General features: G+C 27.1%; 1 protein-coding gene across 1 annotated transcript; it reads right to left on the bottom strand.

Moving 5' to 3' along the window:
* Window positions 1-722: 722 nt before the first annotated feature.
* LOC113554482 (paired box pox-neuro protein-like) lies at window positions 723-12,500 on the bottom strand. The gene is made up of 5 exons (XM_026958362.1): window positions 12,401-12,500; window positions 5,442-5,592; window positions 3,317-3,546; window positions 1,718-1,838; window positions 723-1,148 (listed from the first exon to the last, which is right to left on the bottom strand). Exons 2-5 carry the CDS (start codon window positions 5,452-5,454, stop codon window positions 850-852), a joined length of 663 nt encoding a protein of 220 aa, XP_026814163.1. The 5' UTR covers window positions 5,455-5,592; window positions 12,401-12,500; the 3' UTR covers window positions 723-849.
* Between the last annotated feature and the right edge of the window lie 5,735 nt (window positions 12,501-18,235).

The raw sequence follows: 18,235 nt of genomic DNA, 5'->3' as shown, positions 1-18,235 counted from the left end.
CGAATTTATATATGAATGAGCGCGGTCAAACATAAATGTTTATCAACATTTTAAATCTCATAGTGAATAATAATTATAATTTAGTCTGTAATTTTTGTCTATTTTTGAGACGATATTTTATTTTTAATAAAATAGTTTTATATTTAATACTATTTAATTAATAATTATTGCAGTTATTTTATAGTTCAAAATATAAAAAATATATAAAGGAACCTGTATCAAAATATTACGGAAATGTTTACTGCAGAGAATTTTTTTCAAAGACGGTTTTGGGTATAATACTTTTCCTGAAATTACATACTACTGTGAAACTAGATAAAAGAGACATATTGTAGAAAAACTTTTTTAAGAAAGGCGGAGCGTAGTGTCATCTCAACTACCCTGTATAAGCCACTGTAAATACGCAGTTCTCTGCTAGTCAAACAAATATTTAAATATTTAAGTATGAGTAATTGGTTTATACACTACGTAGGTACTATAAACGTTAGATATCTAGAGTTATTGTATGTATTTATAATTAATATTTATATAGGTAGGCCCCTAAACAAAATGTATCAAGATTCAAGATGAATTCACTTTTATTTCTATAGCGCCAAAATGAATTTATATAATATTTACAAACACGCTGCACACAAATATATAGTAACTATATTTATGAATAGGTACAACACTGGTTCAATAACAATCATGTATATTATAACTTAAAATAATTTAAAAGATTATTTTTTCGATTTTGTCATAGATATATTATACAATATTAAAATTAAAGTAATAATAAATAATAATAATAAAAGAGAAAAAAAATTAAAAAGAAAAATAAACAAAATAGGTAGGTGTATACAAGTTGTTTCAGTAACGATGTGGTTGACTGCATATAAATTGCTGCTGCTGCAAGTCGACGTAATACGCCGCTGAAACAGAGGCGTTGCCTGCAGTGAGGCCGCACGTGCACACGCCGTCCACGAGTAGGCCACACGGCGATGGTGGCCGTGGCCGCGGGGCCGTGGGTTTCAATATCTCTTCGATGGTGTATGGCGTATGCGGTTTCTTCGGACCTGGCGGGGCTGGATGGCCGTTGGATGGTTCGCCTGCGACGCTCACGGATCCATTTTCGTGAATGTGCTGATGGATTCGTTCGTAGTACAAATCTGTAAATTTAATAGCATACATTATATTATGATAAATATATCATCTATCATAATAGACTTAAACAGTTAGACTTCGGATCTATATGTACCAATATTTGTAGAATTTACACGCGGACCACGTGGTAAAACAATGTGTATTTATTATTTATTCATTTATTATAGTATATATCTAAATATAATTTGCGAAAAAAAAAATTATAACAAATAAATGCAGGAAAAAAATTAACATGATGTTTAAATTATAATTTGGTACAATTATAATCTATTGAATATCTATAGTCTTTATTAAAATTTATGTATTTATTTTTCTATTCTTTATTATACCTCTAAGTTACAAAACAATGAAATATTCCAAAAAAATATTAAATATAACCTTACATTTTTAAAATATATATGCTGTAAAATAATTTAAAACTGTAGTTTCAAAAACAGAACATACCGCGCGTTATTGAGTTAACAACAGAATATTAAAATCAAATGATTGACGTTTTTAGAATATTATAAACTAAATTTAATAAATTACGTATTAATAACTAAATTAAAATAATTTACATGGTTAAATGTTTTACCTAGAGGATGCATCCAAGGGAGATTACGTATCGGAGAAGGTGTAGTTAGAGATCCGGCCATTCTGTTTGATACATCTTGTTTACATCTGGTACTTTTCTTTGAAAAATGTCCTTGTGTAGTCTAAATAATAAAAGGATTTTGATTAATTAGGTAATAATTAACAGTATAATGTATACATTGTTAATAAATTAAATGTTACTTAAATTTTTTGAACATATTTTGTGATGTTAGCTTTAATATTAGAGTAAATTTACCTATGATCAGATTTAAAGCTAAAAATTTTATCTATAGAAAATGTTACATGATTTTATTAGTGATATGATTTAAAAGTGAATTATGATTTATGAAAATTTTAAAGTTGTAGTACTTTAAAACCATATAATATCAATAAAAGCATATAACCATTTTCTAGATGATATTCTTAGCTTTAAATTTTTTAATATGTAATAAGTAAATATATTCTAATATTAAAGCTAACATCACAAAACGTATTCTGCAGAACGCAAATTTGCTATGATGTATGTTAGCAAGACAGACAACACATGCAAGTATAACGTCCTCTTAAGACCGAGGTTCAAAGTTACGTCTCTTATCGTGTATTTATGTATCGTATTGGATCCAAAAGTTGAGCCTAATTCCCAGTAGATTGTGGTTATAGTGAATGATAACAGTATCTATTATAACTATATGGTTTTAAAAATTTTTTTTAAAACAAAATTAAATTAAATACATAAAATTAATGAAATAATTATTAATTTTTGTTTTAAATTCCTTAAAAATACAATTTACAATATAGGTACATAGAATTAGATAATCAAATATATATATATATATAATAATGCAAATTATTGATTTTACAAATTTAAATCTGTTTTTTTCCAATTTCATTAAAAATATGATTATTTTGAATTTAAAGTTTATTTACTGGCTTTTAATGTTCCTACGTTTCTGAATTGTTGCCCAATCACTGGACTGGGTTTACCTGATAAAAATGACAAATTTTCGTAGCCTAATTATAATATTATCGTATAATTTTTTAAAAAAGGATTATTGTGGCCCAATTCTCTGCAGGCACCCAATTACAGTAGTTGTTAGACATAATATGGTAAAAGACACTCACGATATGAACTCTTATAGAGTATACCTGAGTATAGATATTTATCAAAGTCCTTAATTATTAATAAATAAAAACACGTAGTTTTATGGAGACTACGTATGCACCATGATTTAACAAAAAATATTATTTATATTTTGTTTTTATTTAAAATTGATTTTTTAAATTAATTGGAACTATAATATATAATAATATATAACTATATGTATACATATTACTTGGTTATTAATTTGTACGTATACAATTAATCAACTCGATTAACATTTAAAATGTTAATTTAAATTTGATTTTTTAACTATGGTTTTAGTACTGATTATTATAAAAAACTTTGTTTCTACTCTATAAGCCATCTATTACTTATATATACGTAAGTATAGTAGATATAAATCTTTTGTACTCTTAGCTGTTACAATTTACGATGTTTTTAACTAGAACCAATATCACGCAAAACTACGTAACTTAGCTATCGTGTGTATGTAGGTACCTTATTTTTTTGCAATCCAGCACCACCGATGGAGCCTGGCCGTATTGAGCCGGTTTCATAAAATCTAGTTAAGATTTTTGATACGCATCCATGTGAAACCAGAAGTTGTCGAGATATATCACATGGGCGGACACCTAACAGAGCTAGCTGTACTATACGCCTTCTAACATAGTCGGGCAGTGGGCGACCGTTGACAAATACCCCGCCTAATTGGTTAACGCCAGCTTGTCCTGTAATGTGAATCAATAAATGACATCATTATCAAATTATCAATTTAAGGGACTATTTTATAGACTAGGTGAATTTTGAGAAATGCAATTTACCTATTATATATTATAATAATAATTAAAAAATGATTTAACTTTTATCAAAAAATAAAAGTTGCATGCGACAAAATATGTCCTAATCTACTATTTGAATTTATACAATATATATCTGCTAATATGTGTGTAGTATTATAATTTATAAGTACTTGCTACTTGGCCTACTTATAAGTTGCAACTGATACATTTATATAATGTCTACTTTTAGATACTATTGGTTAGGATAGATTTGAAGTATAAAAAATGTAATAAAAAATATGTACGTGTACTTAAATATAATAAAACGATATGGAAAAAAACGATTTTGCAAGGAATAAATTCATAATTAGCTATTATATAATTGCGTGTTTTAATTTTAACAGAATATATAAAACTCAATTATTATAAAATTACTTATCGTTATTCATCATAATAGACTGTAATTTAATTATTCGTATGCAGCTAGCCTAGGTTATCTTATTATATATTATTTGAAATATTATAATATAATAATATACTATATAATAATAATAATAATATTTATTTGATCACCGTGAAAAATACGTTTAATTTATATTATTAAAGGATTAAAGTCAATTTTGTTTTTATTATTTTCTATTAAAAAATAAAAAAAACAATATCTAGTAGCAAAAATAAAATCTATTAAATGCATAAAGTTTGAAATAAAATAATTTCGGATAATATGAATAGGTACTGGGTAGCTATGATGACATTGTAAACGTGTTAAATTTACACAGCGATCAAAAATATAATAAACAGTTAACACGACATGTTATAAGTGGTGATGAATTATTTTGTGCTCAAGACATTTGTGTTAAAAAATAAAAATATTACAATACTTCTTGGTCCTCATTATTTTTGGATATTTTCAGGGAATCAAGAGAATCCTCCAGTAAAATGGAATATAATTTCGGTATATAGCGTGCAATGTGCATAATATATGGTATAATGCATCGAGTCAGGTCGATTGGAAGACCTTCTGGCGGTTTGGGGCGGATCCGAGCCGGTGAAAACGACGTGTCTCTGTAATTTCGTAAAACTACCGCCCATTAACACCTAGGTAGAAGTAAGCAGATGTACCGACTCGGCTCCCGGTATTTATATCATCATTCAATTCTTTGAAAGACGTCTTGCGAGACGTATATATTATATGCAGTGTAAGATGATGTGCACATAATTGATTTATTTGTGCAGACAACTGAACAAAATGTAATACATGTTGCACAACCAGTTTATTTTTTTGTACAACTACGTACACACACAATTATAATTATTTGATATAATTATTATGCGTGCGTATATGTAAGTATTTAAGAATTGTTGCCTTATTAGTGTTGCGTTTAATATTCAGGTGCACGTGCCTCGTTTATTACTTTCAGCATTTAATGCCGCAAGTGGACTGCAGATGACTGCAGGTTGTAAAATAATTAAGTCTAAACATTAAACTGATCACAAAAAATAAAATAAACTATACAATTTTAGCCGAAAACATCGTTTTTAGAAATTTCAAATAATAATATAAATGCGCAATAACTAGCAGTGATGAGTTAATAATACAATTACAAATTAAGTTATTAATATGCTTACATGAGTACATGACTACATGCTTTTACGAAGTTTTATTGGAATAATGAAAAATAGGTAGATATACATCATGAATAACGAGATGTCACCATTATAATTTTTATATTTTATTGGGCAAGACGGGCCAGTGAAGGTAATAATAACTTATATAATAATTTAATTATATTAAATATTTAATTAAAATTAAAATTATATTATAATATGGAACTAATTCTTACCAGTATGTGGCATAATCTTCTTTAGGTAATGACGTACTGGAAATAAATCAGAAAATATATTCAAGCACGTCTCCTTTTAGTTGTTGACGCGACTCTCTTGTTGAATGTTTTATTCTAAAATAACCTCATTCATAGTATTCCAATAATTCATCTAGAAACAAGAGTTTATCCATTTATCGTTACTGGTCACATTTAAAAAATAAATGATAATTAAATAAATAATTCTAATAAAATATTTAAAACTAAAGGTCATTATTTTATGAAATTATTATTATATTTTTATATACTTAGGTATAACTTTAAGCTTTTAGTCAATACATTAAGAAATTGTTTATTTGTATCCTCATAACTTCATACTCCATAAAATATGAATAAACAATAAGCATAATACTTATAGAATTATGTTTTGTGTGTATAGAATATTTTAAACACTATAAATCAGCGCATCTCAAAGTGTGGTCCACGGAAGCTCAATTGGTGATTCCAGCCTGTTCACATAACATGAAATACTTTACAATAAAAAAGGTTTTAGAAAAAAAGTTGATATGGGGAGAGGGGTCTCTTTCTTTCATCGGGGGTTCGTGTTTTACATAAGTTTAAAAACCGCTATTATAAATTATGTCGCATTTATATTATAGTACAATCAAATTTTTCAAGAAATAATTATAAATATTCTTAAATTTAAATCATAAGATGTAATTGTTTTTAGATTCATAGACACATATTCTATCTATTTTGTGTAATAGCAACCATATTTTTATACTTTGTGTAATTTATTTTTTACGTGAAATGGTTATTAGAAAATTCAAAATAGCATTGAATGATTCTAACAAATAAATATACGTACTATTATTAAAATGTCAATGTTATATTTATATGTATAAAAGAATATTACACATAACCGCTAAAGTACATTTATGACATAATTAGCTCAATACTATTTTTAACATTAATAAACTACACACGTTTAAATTGTATTGTTAGTATTATAAAAAAGTAAAAAAAAATATTTTATCATATACCTATTATAATAAATTACATAAGTACTTAACTCATAACTCATAACATATTGATAGTATTATTATTTTATATTAAAGTAATACGCCTAACCTTTTTTTGAAAATTCATCAACAATAACCTGAGTGTCGATTATATTAGCAATGTCTCTTTCTATACATAAAATAGATAAATTATTAAATCTTTCTTGTCCCATACTACTTCTTAACCAATTTTTTATACGCCTCTTTGAGGAAAATGAGCGTTCGCGTGTAGCTGAACTTACAGGTATTGTTACTGCGATTTGTAACAGCTTAAATAAATTTGGATAGATATGGTTTTCAACAACTTTTTTTAAATCATTAAAATCAAAATCATTTTTTGAGACTTTTAAACAATTATGTGCAACTACCACTTCGGACCTTAAACTGTCAATTTCCTATTGGAAATTATAACTAATAAGCTGCAATAGAGATTTTAAATAATATAAACGTCAATAAATATTAAATTACTTTGTTATTTGTATATAAATGGTTTCAATAATTTTAATAAGCTTCAAGTAAAATCGTTTAAAAACTGGAGGGGGGCTATGGATAAAACTTGAGGAGCTAAGCCCCCTCCCCCTAATTGCGCCTATGATTAGGTCATAGTTACAATATTATTATAATACTAACAATATTATGGTATTCGATACAAAAATATATTTGTTGACAATAAATATTAGATATGTGCAGTTGCCATAGTTTATACGCATAAACAAAATTGTAGATTACGTTGCGGCGAGGAAATAAGGGCTCTGAGAGATACATTTTTTTTTTTTAATAACCATTAAAATCGAAATCAATTCCCCGCGGACTTATAAACGCGCGTACACACACACATATATATATATATAAATAATATATCGTAGGTCTCTTTATTGAAGGCGGACATAAATATGTCACATGTTGTACGATACACACGATAAATTATATCATATACACGGCATAGTGTAATGAGCATGTGACGATCTGCCGACAAATCGCACATTCATTCGTATATAATATATATATATATATTGAAGTGTTATACGTATAACACGTTTCCATAGGCGGCGTTAAGTACGCGTGAAGAACGCGCCAGTGCGTCCGCATCGGCGGCCACGGTCCGGTTGACCCGGGAGAATCCCCCGCCGGCGAGCGTGCGGTGCGGTGCGATGCGATGTGCCCCGGACCGTGTCATTGGCGTCCTCCTCCGGGCGGTGCGCGGCGGCCGAGTCTCCCGAGAGAGGCGCCTTTATCACGTCGGTCGGTCGGCGCGTCGACTTTTCGAGATCATCGCGGCGGCACACACGCGCAACCACACACGCGAACGCATACGCATAATAAACGTTTTAATCATAACAGTATAACAATATTATATACAATAGTGCCGCCGCAGTGTTGTTTTATTGTTATAATATTATCGTCGTCGCCGCCGCCGCCGCCGCCGTAATCCCGTGTTAAACGCGCGTCCCGTGCGTCACACACGCGCGTGCGCGGCCCTCGCAGTCGTCCCGTTCGCACGGATGAATTGTTTACAATAATAATACGTATAAACGGTGGCGGTGTCTCCCACAAAAGGACTTGTGCGCGTAATGTGCGCGTGTATGTGTGTGTGTGTGTGTGTGTGTGTCACGTATACTTATCGTCGTTTCGAAGCCGCCAACGTCGTCGTTGCCGTCGTTCGGTGACTTTAATAATTGGTTTTGCCCCGCGTCGCCGACGGTTTATCGACACGGCTATAACGCCTTATGCTTCATAATGTTATCGTTATAATTTATAATACATCCCGTCGTTACCACGTATTACTATAGTCGCGGTACTTCTGTACTATAATATCCATCCACAGACCAGCAACCACCAGTCACCACTACGGCATCGACACCTGAGTTCTGCACCGCCTATTATCGTCCGTCTTCTGGGATACACACGTTATTTAATTTCACAAACTATCGTAACTTCACTAAGCACTCGAGAATCCTATACGAACTGCACGACTCTGCACGGCGTTTCCCGTGACAAATTAAGTGCTTGTACGTTTATCCCGTTGTAAGGTCGTCATTTTACAGTAAAAAAAGTTGATTTTTGCCGTGAACAAGCGTTTTGTATGGCTACAGAATATGCATAAAATAGTTTAAAAAATCTAAGTACTAATGGAATGTGATACTTAAGTAAACTTAACAAAACTATGATATCCAGGGAGCAGCACAGGTTTGAACAATCTTTTTTTTTAATTGTGGTGTATAAATTATTACTTTATTAGTACATGTATTAGAATAAAGATAGTCGTATTATTATTTCATTGAGAAAATGGTAGGCAATAAAAACATAATAATACGTCTTAAATTTAGAAAATATAGAAAAACTATATTTATCACTATAATAACGCAGGTAAAATGTAATTTATATTTTACGGATCTCGATTGATAATTATCCAAAGAGCCGCAGGTTGCATGTTAAAGAGACGCACGCGGCTCCGGAGCCGCAGGTTCCCGACCCCTACTATATACCTATTTTTTTGATCCAGTGCCCGCATATATTTTGATTAAAAGAATTTTAAATTTACTTTTTTAAAACTTTTTAGGGTTCTAATGAATATAATTTTCTGTAGGTTATTTTAACTTATAATTTATTTAGTTCAAACCGAATAGCACATTTTTTTAATCGAACTCAAACCAATTAAAATGTTCAAATATAAATTTAATCCAAAACTAGAATTAACTGGAAAAATTACCAAAATGTTTAAATAAATTTTACATTATTCAAAAATTTGCCTGACTATTATTAATTTATAATAAAATAATCAATTTAATTTCTTTTGTCATTTTTCAACAAACTGTGTTCAAATTTAATTTTATTATGTAAATAATAAAACTTAGTTAGGTTCAAACATTTTCAATTTTTAATTATAAATTGTAGTATATTATTTTTATATTAATTGTAATATTTTTTTTTAAATGTTTTAGGTATATTTTTATACTGCTATTATCTAATTACATTTACTATATCTGCATGAAAATAATTGTTCATTGTTCTTAAATTTTAAAAGAACATAAATTATATTTATATTTTATATTATTAATATTTTCATACTACAATATCTAATATCTATGTATAATTAAATACATTATAAGCACCACCTTGAACTCTCGCGTGCCACATATAGAAGTATATATATTATATAATATACGTATCTATATACAAATAAAATTAGTATCTACATATTAGTTATTAAGTCGAAGTAAATCATTTTCATTTTGTATACTCAACTCATGTTTACGTTAAAAGTCCAACATAACTTCTGTCTACAAATAACACATATATTATAGACACAACATAATATTATCAATTTGGAGTCAACTTTGACAAAAAAACTATAGGTTACACTATATACTGAACAATATTTTATTATTTTATTTATTAAATTCAACTCCTTTCTTAATTTAAAGTCTAAACTAATACAAAAATATTCCTAAAAAAATGCAATCCTTACAAACTTCTTCCTAAAACCTATCTCGACGTATTATTATATCAATAAAATTAAAATTACGCAAAACAAAATATATTGATCAATCATTAATGCACTATTTTATGTCACAACTTAAACTTTATACACGTAAACTTAAAAATGAAGACTATTGTAGAAACAGGAATAAAATCACATACCGGTTTATGGTAGTTTTTAAATGACCACCCAACATCATTATTCATTACAAACAATTTATCTAAACCAATTCCTGGCAAACTCTAAGATGTTGAAAAGAAACTGGTTCATGACCTATTCATCAACGAATCCTTTTAATATAAAACACTTTAAGTGTCGTCAATGGGTGGTTCCTAATAAATGATTTTAATAGAACCTAATAATGAAGAAATTCACAAATGTACATGCAGATTATAATAAGTAAGTATATGTTGTTTTTAGTTATCCTAATATTTGTCTAACGAATGGAATATGCTAATACTTAAAAAATACTGTAAAATACTGTGATAAAGGTTTGATTTAATATAAATAATTTTTTAAAGTGTGTTTTTTGATTGGAAAAAATATTCATTCAATAACTTTTATAAATATCTATAATACAATAAAATGTAATTTAAATAACTATAATATACTTAATCAGAGGTGGCCAGAAAGAAAAAATTTGCGAGCTACGCAATATAATGAAAAATATGTTTAAGAATGTAATGAACTATAATATATATTATGTGGAAGTAAACCAACAAAGGAAAAAAAATATTCTATCTATCGTAAAATACGAAATTATATTGTGCTGCTTAATTGTCCCGATCGCTATTGTTTATACATTATAATAAATAGAAAATGCTAGAAATACATATACTTGTATTAGTAAAAATGTTTTGCGGGTTATGTCTTACGGTAAGACACAATAATCGCATAAGTCTGTGACAAGAGCCGCAGTTTGACCATTCCTGAACTATACCTATAATACTATATAATATTATGTACATAAGTAGTCTGCGTATTAAAATACAAATAATAATACTTTTTAATTTCATAGTAAATGATTAATTACATATTGATAACAATTAAGAATATATAAATTGTTATTTACTATTTTAATTTTAATACATATGTTGAGTAGTACAGGCAGTACAACAAACACAAAAACTTATAGAAATCGCGGACTACATTAGCAATTTTATCTCGAATATAACTTTTATACGTTTTGTACATTATGTGTCCAATCTCCATACCCGAAACTACCTATACGCCGTGAATTATCAACATGAGTTTTGATGACCCTCACATTTTAAGAACTGAGTTTAAGAATGGACTTGACTACTTGAGTATAAGAACCGCTGATGTAATACATTGCATTATTAAGTAGATTGATGTGTGTATAGTAGTTTATACGTCTTGTTATATTAATAGATTGGTGGTACCTTTTTATCGGCAATTCGCATTTCTGTATCCTGTGGGTATTTAATATTTAACCTTTTATACAGTGTATACAACTCTGGAAGTTCATAACTAATTAATAATTATAAATGCACATTATCATCTGTTATAGACAATTCTTACTAATAAAATTTGAAACTATAATTCACTATAATAGGTATACCTAATTTAATACTACACAGACTTTGCATATTTTATTTTTTCTGATGTCAAATTCTAATGATAGATAATCATCAAATACTACTATAATGCATTATTATAATTAAAAACAATATTCATGTTTTGGTAAGTTATTACCATAGAACCAGTATACCACTACTAGTCTACAAATGTATAATTAAAATCCACACAAATTAAATATATAGCTTTGTTATTAAACAATGGTACCCAGATTATATTATTTTAAATAATTTTAAGACAATATTGAAAATTTGATAATCTCTACGCATATATTCATATTTGTATGCACTTACCTATACATTAAAAGAATTTAAAATTAATAAATGGTTTTAACATGAATATTATAATATAGCTGTATTTTAAAATCTAAAAATTCAACAAATGTAGCTACTTATTTTACTTAACGGCATGTGATTATTTTAACTTTTGTTTGAATATGATTATTTTTGTACGGTGACTTTATTACACGTTATATAGATACTGAATATTGAATATAATAATTATAGTAAATATGTCATTAAGTTTATATAAAAATGAAAAAATGTATAAACTATAAAGTTACGATGAATTTAAACCTGATTTATTAATACTTAATAATACATAAAAATTCAGTATGAAGTAACGACAAATGATAATTATGTCTCGGATAGTTTTTTGTTTATTTTTTATTTTTCGATAATTTATAAATGTACTCATTAGTCTTATGAATTTAATTTCAAATTATACTACTTAGGTATATATAGTTTTATAAATAATATAATATCTAATCTGCCTAAGGTACATTATAAATATATTTACAAGTAATATAATAAATTAATATGTATCCAGTATTTACTTACTTGGTTATGTAGTTACCTAATAGTCTTATTAAAATATGAGATGGGATGTTCGGGCACTGCAATACTAAGTTAATCTATGCGTAGCAGCGACTGATCGTGAACCGTAAAGGATAACAGCTGCCTGAACATTCACTACGCTTTCGATGGTTACACGGATACGGTAGCGCCAACCCAAACCCCGCCTACCAAAAGGGGGGTACACGAGCGGCCAATCCGTGTCTAAGCACTTGGCACGCGTCACCTTGACGACCACCGAACAATTTCTGGCGCCCTTTAAACGAAAATTCCGGGTTTATTACATTTATTGCCTTCAAAATTCTCTTTAAATATTATAAATCATTTAGTACAATATAATTATTTTTTTGTATCCAATAAAATGTATACCTATATCAAATACCTATATAAAATAATAAAGTTAATATAGATAAAGATAATTAAATACAATTTTTCGATAATTTTTTGTCTACTTATTTAAATAATATTATGATTAATAAAATGTTAAATGTAATACACACAGTTACACAGTTACAAGCTACATTGTTAATTAACAATAATACATGTTACATAATATTTAGCCAAACTATTTCTAAAAAGTGTAAATTAACAAAAATGTTAATACAATTTAGACTAAAAACTATTTATAAACAAATAGATAGCAAAATTTAATAATTTGATAATCTATAAAATATTTTACTCGTTTTTTTTTAACAACCTACATAACAAATCTCAATTCTATAAAATGTAAAGTAAAATCTAAAAAGTAAATATATTTTGAATTCAATTTTTTTTTTTTTATATTATACATAATTAACTATTAATGTTAATACGTTATATACCACACATAAAATATAAGTAAAGGAGAGAGTTTATATAATATTGTATTGTACAATAACATTAGATAAAATATAATAATTACCTATACAGTAAAATTTACTTTTGAAAATTTAAAAAGGTACAATTATAATAATTAATAGGTTGGTACTTAGTATACATGTTAGCCGCAGTTATGTGTATGTAATATTGGTATTTTATAAAATGTCTAGGAATTTTATATAATAACAAATACAGCCGGTAATCTATACAATTGTTTAAATTACCTAAGCATTAAATTAAATGCCAAATAATGTATTTGAACCCCTCCCTGTAAACGTGCTTGACCTAAGATAATGTTATATGGTTAATAGTTGAGTACCTATTTATTGTTTAAACAGTTCATAGATTAAACTACGGATCAGGCCATGTCAAGCCATTTACAAATTTACAGATTTCTCTTACCGAATTGGGGTTTGCTTAGAAAATATGGATATATTTAATCAATATATACATAAGTAAATAAATTGCAACTTGCAAGATATCGATTAGGAAAATATCAGATGTTAATACATAATACTAAAATTAATTAGGTAAATAATCTATTTTCAGTTACCTAGCACAATTTATAAAAACTGTAGATCAGTCAAATGTAAACAAAAAATGTACATATACGAGTACTTACACATTTTTAACAAAACATATTTGTATTTTTTGTAAGTGTTATTTAATTGTGTTTTTCTATTATTTAATATAGTATGGTTTTTTTCGTGCTTACACGAATTAAGATTTATTATAGTAAAACAATGTTCATATTGCATTAATATTAAATTAAAATATTAATATTAATATTACTCTATTCCTATTTTAACTTTGTTATGATTACAAAAAAAAAAAAATTAATAATATAATAAGTGGAGAAATATACATACATATTGGCCATAGGGTTAAAGTGATGCCCAATCGGTCACGAATAGGTTGTTAGATGACCTGGGCAATTCAATATCTATATCGTGATCGTCACTTATTACCTATACACCCCTTCACACAAGATAAACATCTGTCACATTCTAAATTTTCCCTAGTAATATATATAAATAAACATAATTACTACCTTTCGATGTTGTCCCCTCCTCTCTGAATATATATAAGCATTCATCCACCATTTTTTGTAACTGTTATACCCACCTTTCCCAAAACATTGTTAAAATAATAACACAGAAAACGGCCAAACAATATATAATATAGTATATATATATATACATGTAAATTTTACATACATTACACATGCGTAGTGCACTGTACAGGGTTTTCTGAACAAGGATGTCATAGTGATAATTGCCACTTGTCCACAGTATTATTATATTTGTTTCACTGTATTTATACGATGTGTGTAATAATAATAAAAATAAAATACCATCCCCTTCTTTGGATAATAGTGACTGACACGCGCTATTTTCGTGATGTCCTGCATACTACACCGTCAACACGTGTATGTCATAATTATTATTTCACAAGATGAAACTTCAGATAAATACCACATGTTTAATTTATTATAAAAAAAAAATAATAATAACGAATATTGTATAATCTTACGCATTTTTCTAGTTGTATATTTTCTATTTATTATTTGTAAAAAATAATACCTGAGCAGTACAAACCAGCAATTATATAATATCTATACTAATACATATATATTCTTAAATACAATAAATTATATTGATAATAACACCTAATAGTGCCTATTGGCTATTAAGTAGGTAGTAGTTGTAAAGGTAAAAGTAAAAACTAATTTAAAAAGCGTTGAAATTGTTTATAAAGTTATAATAATATTATTAAATATCCATATCTTATAAGCTTGGCTGAATATAAACAAAATTAAGCAATTAAAATATGTACTTGATAATTTTAAATTTGTCAATTTTTATATATTTTAGTACACTTTTAGGCTTCAACAGTTAATAAGATTATCATACTTTTATGAATCACTTTAACGTAATTTTTTAAAATATAATAATACAATTTGTTAACCAACTCATACTCAATGCATATGGATCAAGTTGCCTTCACTTGGTTATTGTATTATATTACCTATCTTCTTGTTTTCACCAAACGTAACTAATTCGTTTGGTCCGTATATATAATTGTAGTGTTTTTAAATTCCCGCACGAGTCTGAATGAAATATTATAGATGCTATCTACGCCTAAATGATAAAATAAAAAATTGATGGTTATAAGGCTAGATATATAAACCGCATATTATCTACCGCCTATAAATTAATTCTACTTACCGAAGTAAATCTATTGAAATTCAGTAGATACCATAATATTATTATAGTAATATATAATATTCAACAGGTCTATAATTATATTATATACTTACCATTCCATTTAACGTACTTTCAAATATTATACGTATTAGTATATGAATAATATGGTGTTCTAACTTCTAAAAACGGTTAAATTATACACACGTTTAGGTATAAATTACGTGCAAATCGAATGTGATATGATACCTATATGATATTATTATGTTATTCTTATTATGATATCAATCCATGTTATAATAATGTTATAAGTTATATATTAAATATCGGTAGTCTTAAATCATTCAATTATTTAAATGTGTATATTTAATAGGCATACTTATAGTTTGTACTAATTGTTATACATGTTTAAGCTTAAGTATAAAAACCATAATATTATTAGTTATAAAATGAATAAAAAAATATTACATTAATTAACATCATTTTTTATAGCGTTTATAAAAATTGTAAAAATAATTTTTTTATTTTTTCAGAATAACCTCGTATTTAATTTTCAAGTTTTTTAATAAAGCAAAAAAATGTATATTAACTTCTATAAAAAAAAAAATTAAGAAAAATAATAGAAAATTTAACTTTTCTATAATAATAGTTCAAAAAATGATGACAGACATAAAAAACACACACAACATATATCATTGTAAAATCAATACTTTCATCACTCCGTCCAAAAAATAATTTATATAAACATTTTTAAATTATCTGATAATTTGAAAAGTTATCAATATTTAAATATTAATAAAAATAAATCACACTCAAGATATGTATATTGTAATATTTAAGAAAACATTTGAGTTTGACAGCACTAAACATATTTTTTTTAAATATATTTTTTGATTTTATTAGATAGAAGTGCCTAAAAAATTCACAAAAAATAAAAGGAGTAACCGAATTGGTTCCCATTTGAAAAAGATATATTATTAAGTTGAGCCGAATTAGTTCCCGTTTAAAAAATATATTTTACTAGGTTTAGTTGAATTGGTTCCCGTTTGTGTTTGGGCTAGATTTGACAAAAATATTGATAGGACTACAAATTGTTGCGAATCGTTCCATTCAAAGCTGAATAAAGAATTCACAACTGCCCATACTAATATATTTTATTTCATGGAAACTTCAAACAGCAATCAGACATTAAATTATATTAAATTTCGAAGTAATAATATTAGGAAACTTACTAGAAAACAGGAAAGAAATAACAAATACTTAGAAAATTGTACGACTGAGTACATTAATGAGAAGCTTACGCGAATTAAATACTTAAAGAAAGTTTGCTTCAAATTTGCAAATCAACGATTTTAAATAATTGTATTACATTATTACAATTTTATTATTTGTATTTTGTACACCTAAATTAAGTGATGACTAGTTGACTTTCAAATCAACGATTTCAAATTTTATATATTATATCATTTACTTATAATACACATTAACGCACATTTTTAACCAAGTCTACTTTTAAGTTGACAGTCCTGAGCCTGTAAAATCGAGAAGGAAAATGTGTGTAATTAAACGGGAATCAATTCGGCTCAACTTAATAAAATACCTTTTTTAAAGGGGAACCAATTCGGCACGTGGGGTTGGAGCTCGGGAACCAATCAGTACCAGCCAAAATAGAACCATATTGAACATATATTATAATTACAAATAGTAATAAAAATAATCAATGAAAATTTCTTCGACAATCAAAATATATTGGATGAATATTTCCTGTAGAAGCCGGTATGTTGTATAATATATATTCATAGTTTATTACAAGGTTGAGCAATATAGTTTATCTTATTAAAATGTAATTAAATTATATCTTTAATTAAACAATCTATTGTAACAATACTTACATACAATACTTACTTTCCAGTTAATTTGAAAAATAATTGGTAGGTATTTTATCATATTTCTAAATACCTATAGGCTATAACTGTATTTATAACAAAAAAATAAATTATTGTTATTTTTGTTTAATCACTTTATAAAAAATGATTTTAAATAAATACTAATTTTTCTTGATTTAATAATTTAGTTGACACAAACTTGTAGTTGCCTAAACCACTATATAACTATAAAGTGTAATAAAAATAAATAGAGTAGACTAGATGAATTTTGAACAAAATATTTTGTTATTACTTAAAATTTTAAAGTTGCTCAGTCTTTATAAATATGTAATGAATTCGGTAATTATGAAAAATAAATAATTGATTACATATAACTAAATCAAGTTAATACTTTTCTCTAAGTTGCCTTTTAGCGTTTACAGTTAATATGTTTTTTGTTAGCTATATTAACGAACAGAGTTCATAATGGTGACTTAACTAATTAGAGTTCATTTTTTTTATCAACTTGTCCACATTTATATATATTTGCGTATTTCTACAGTATATATGTATATTCTCTATACATACATATAATATTATGTTTAGGTATACATGTATATAAACTCGCCCATATATAATGTATATTTATATATATATAGAAAATAGTCTACATCGACTACAGCACTACATTATATTATTTCGTAATTTATTCTGTCATTGTTTTTGATTTCTTTTCGTGATTTGGCGCTTTAAGCTTTCCTTTACAGTGCATTGCAATGAGCGTTTTATGTTGTACCTTTATATTTACTTTATAGTATATAATATTGTGCTAAACTCGAATAAAGCTTAACTAGAAACTCGGGGAAACGGAGAGCGGTAAAAATATTTAGTTG

Source organism: Rhopalosiphum maidis, chromosome 2 (assembly GCF_003676215.2).
Source record: "Rhopalosiphum maidis isolate BTI-1 chromosome 2, ASM367621v3, whole genome shotgun sequence".
In the NCBI taxonomy this organism is placed as follows: domain Eukaryota; kingdom Metazoa; phylum Arthropoda; class Insecta; order Hemiptera; family Aphididae; genus Rhopalosiphum; species Rhopalosiphum maidis.
The sequence above is the reverse complement of the archived record's forward strand: the minus strand, read 5'-3'. Positions and strand labels throughout refer to the sequence as shown.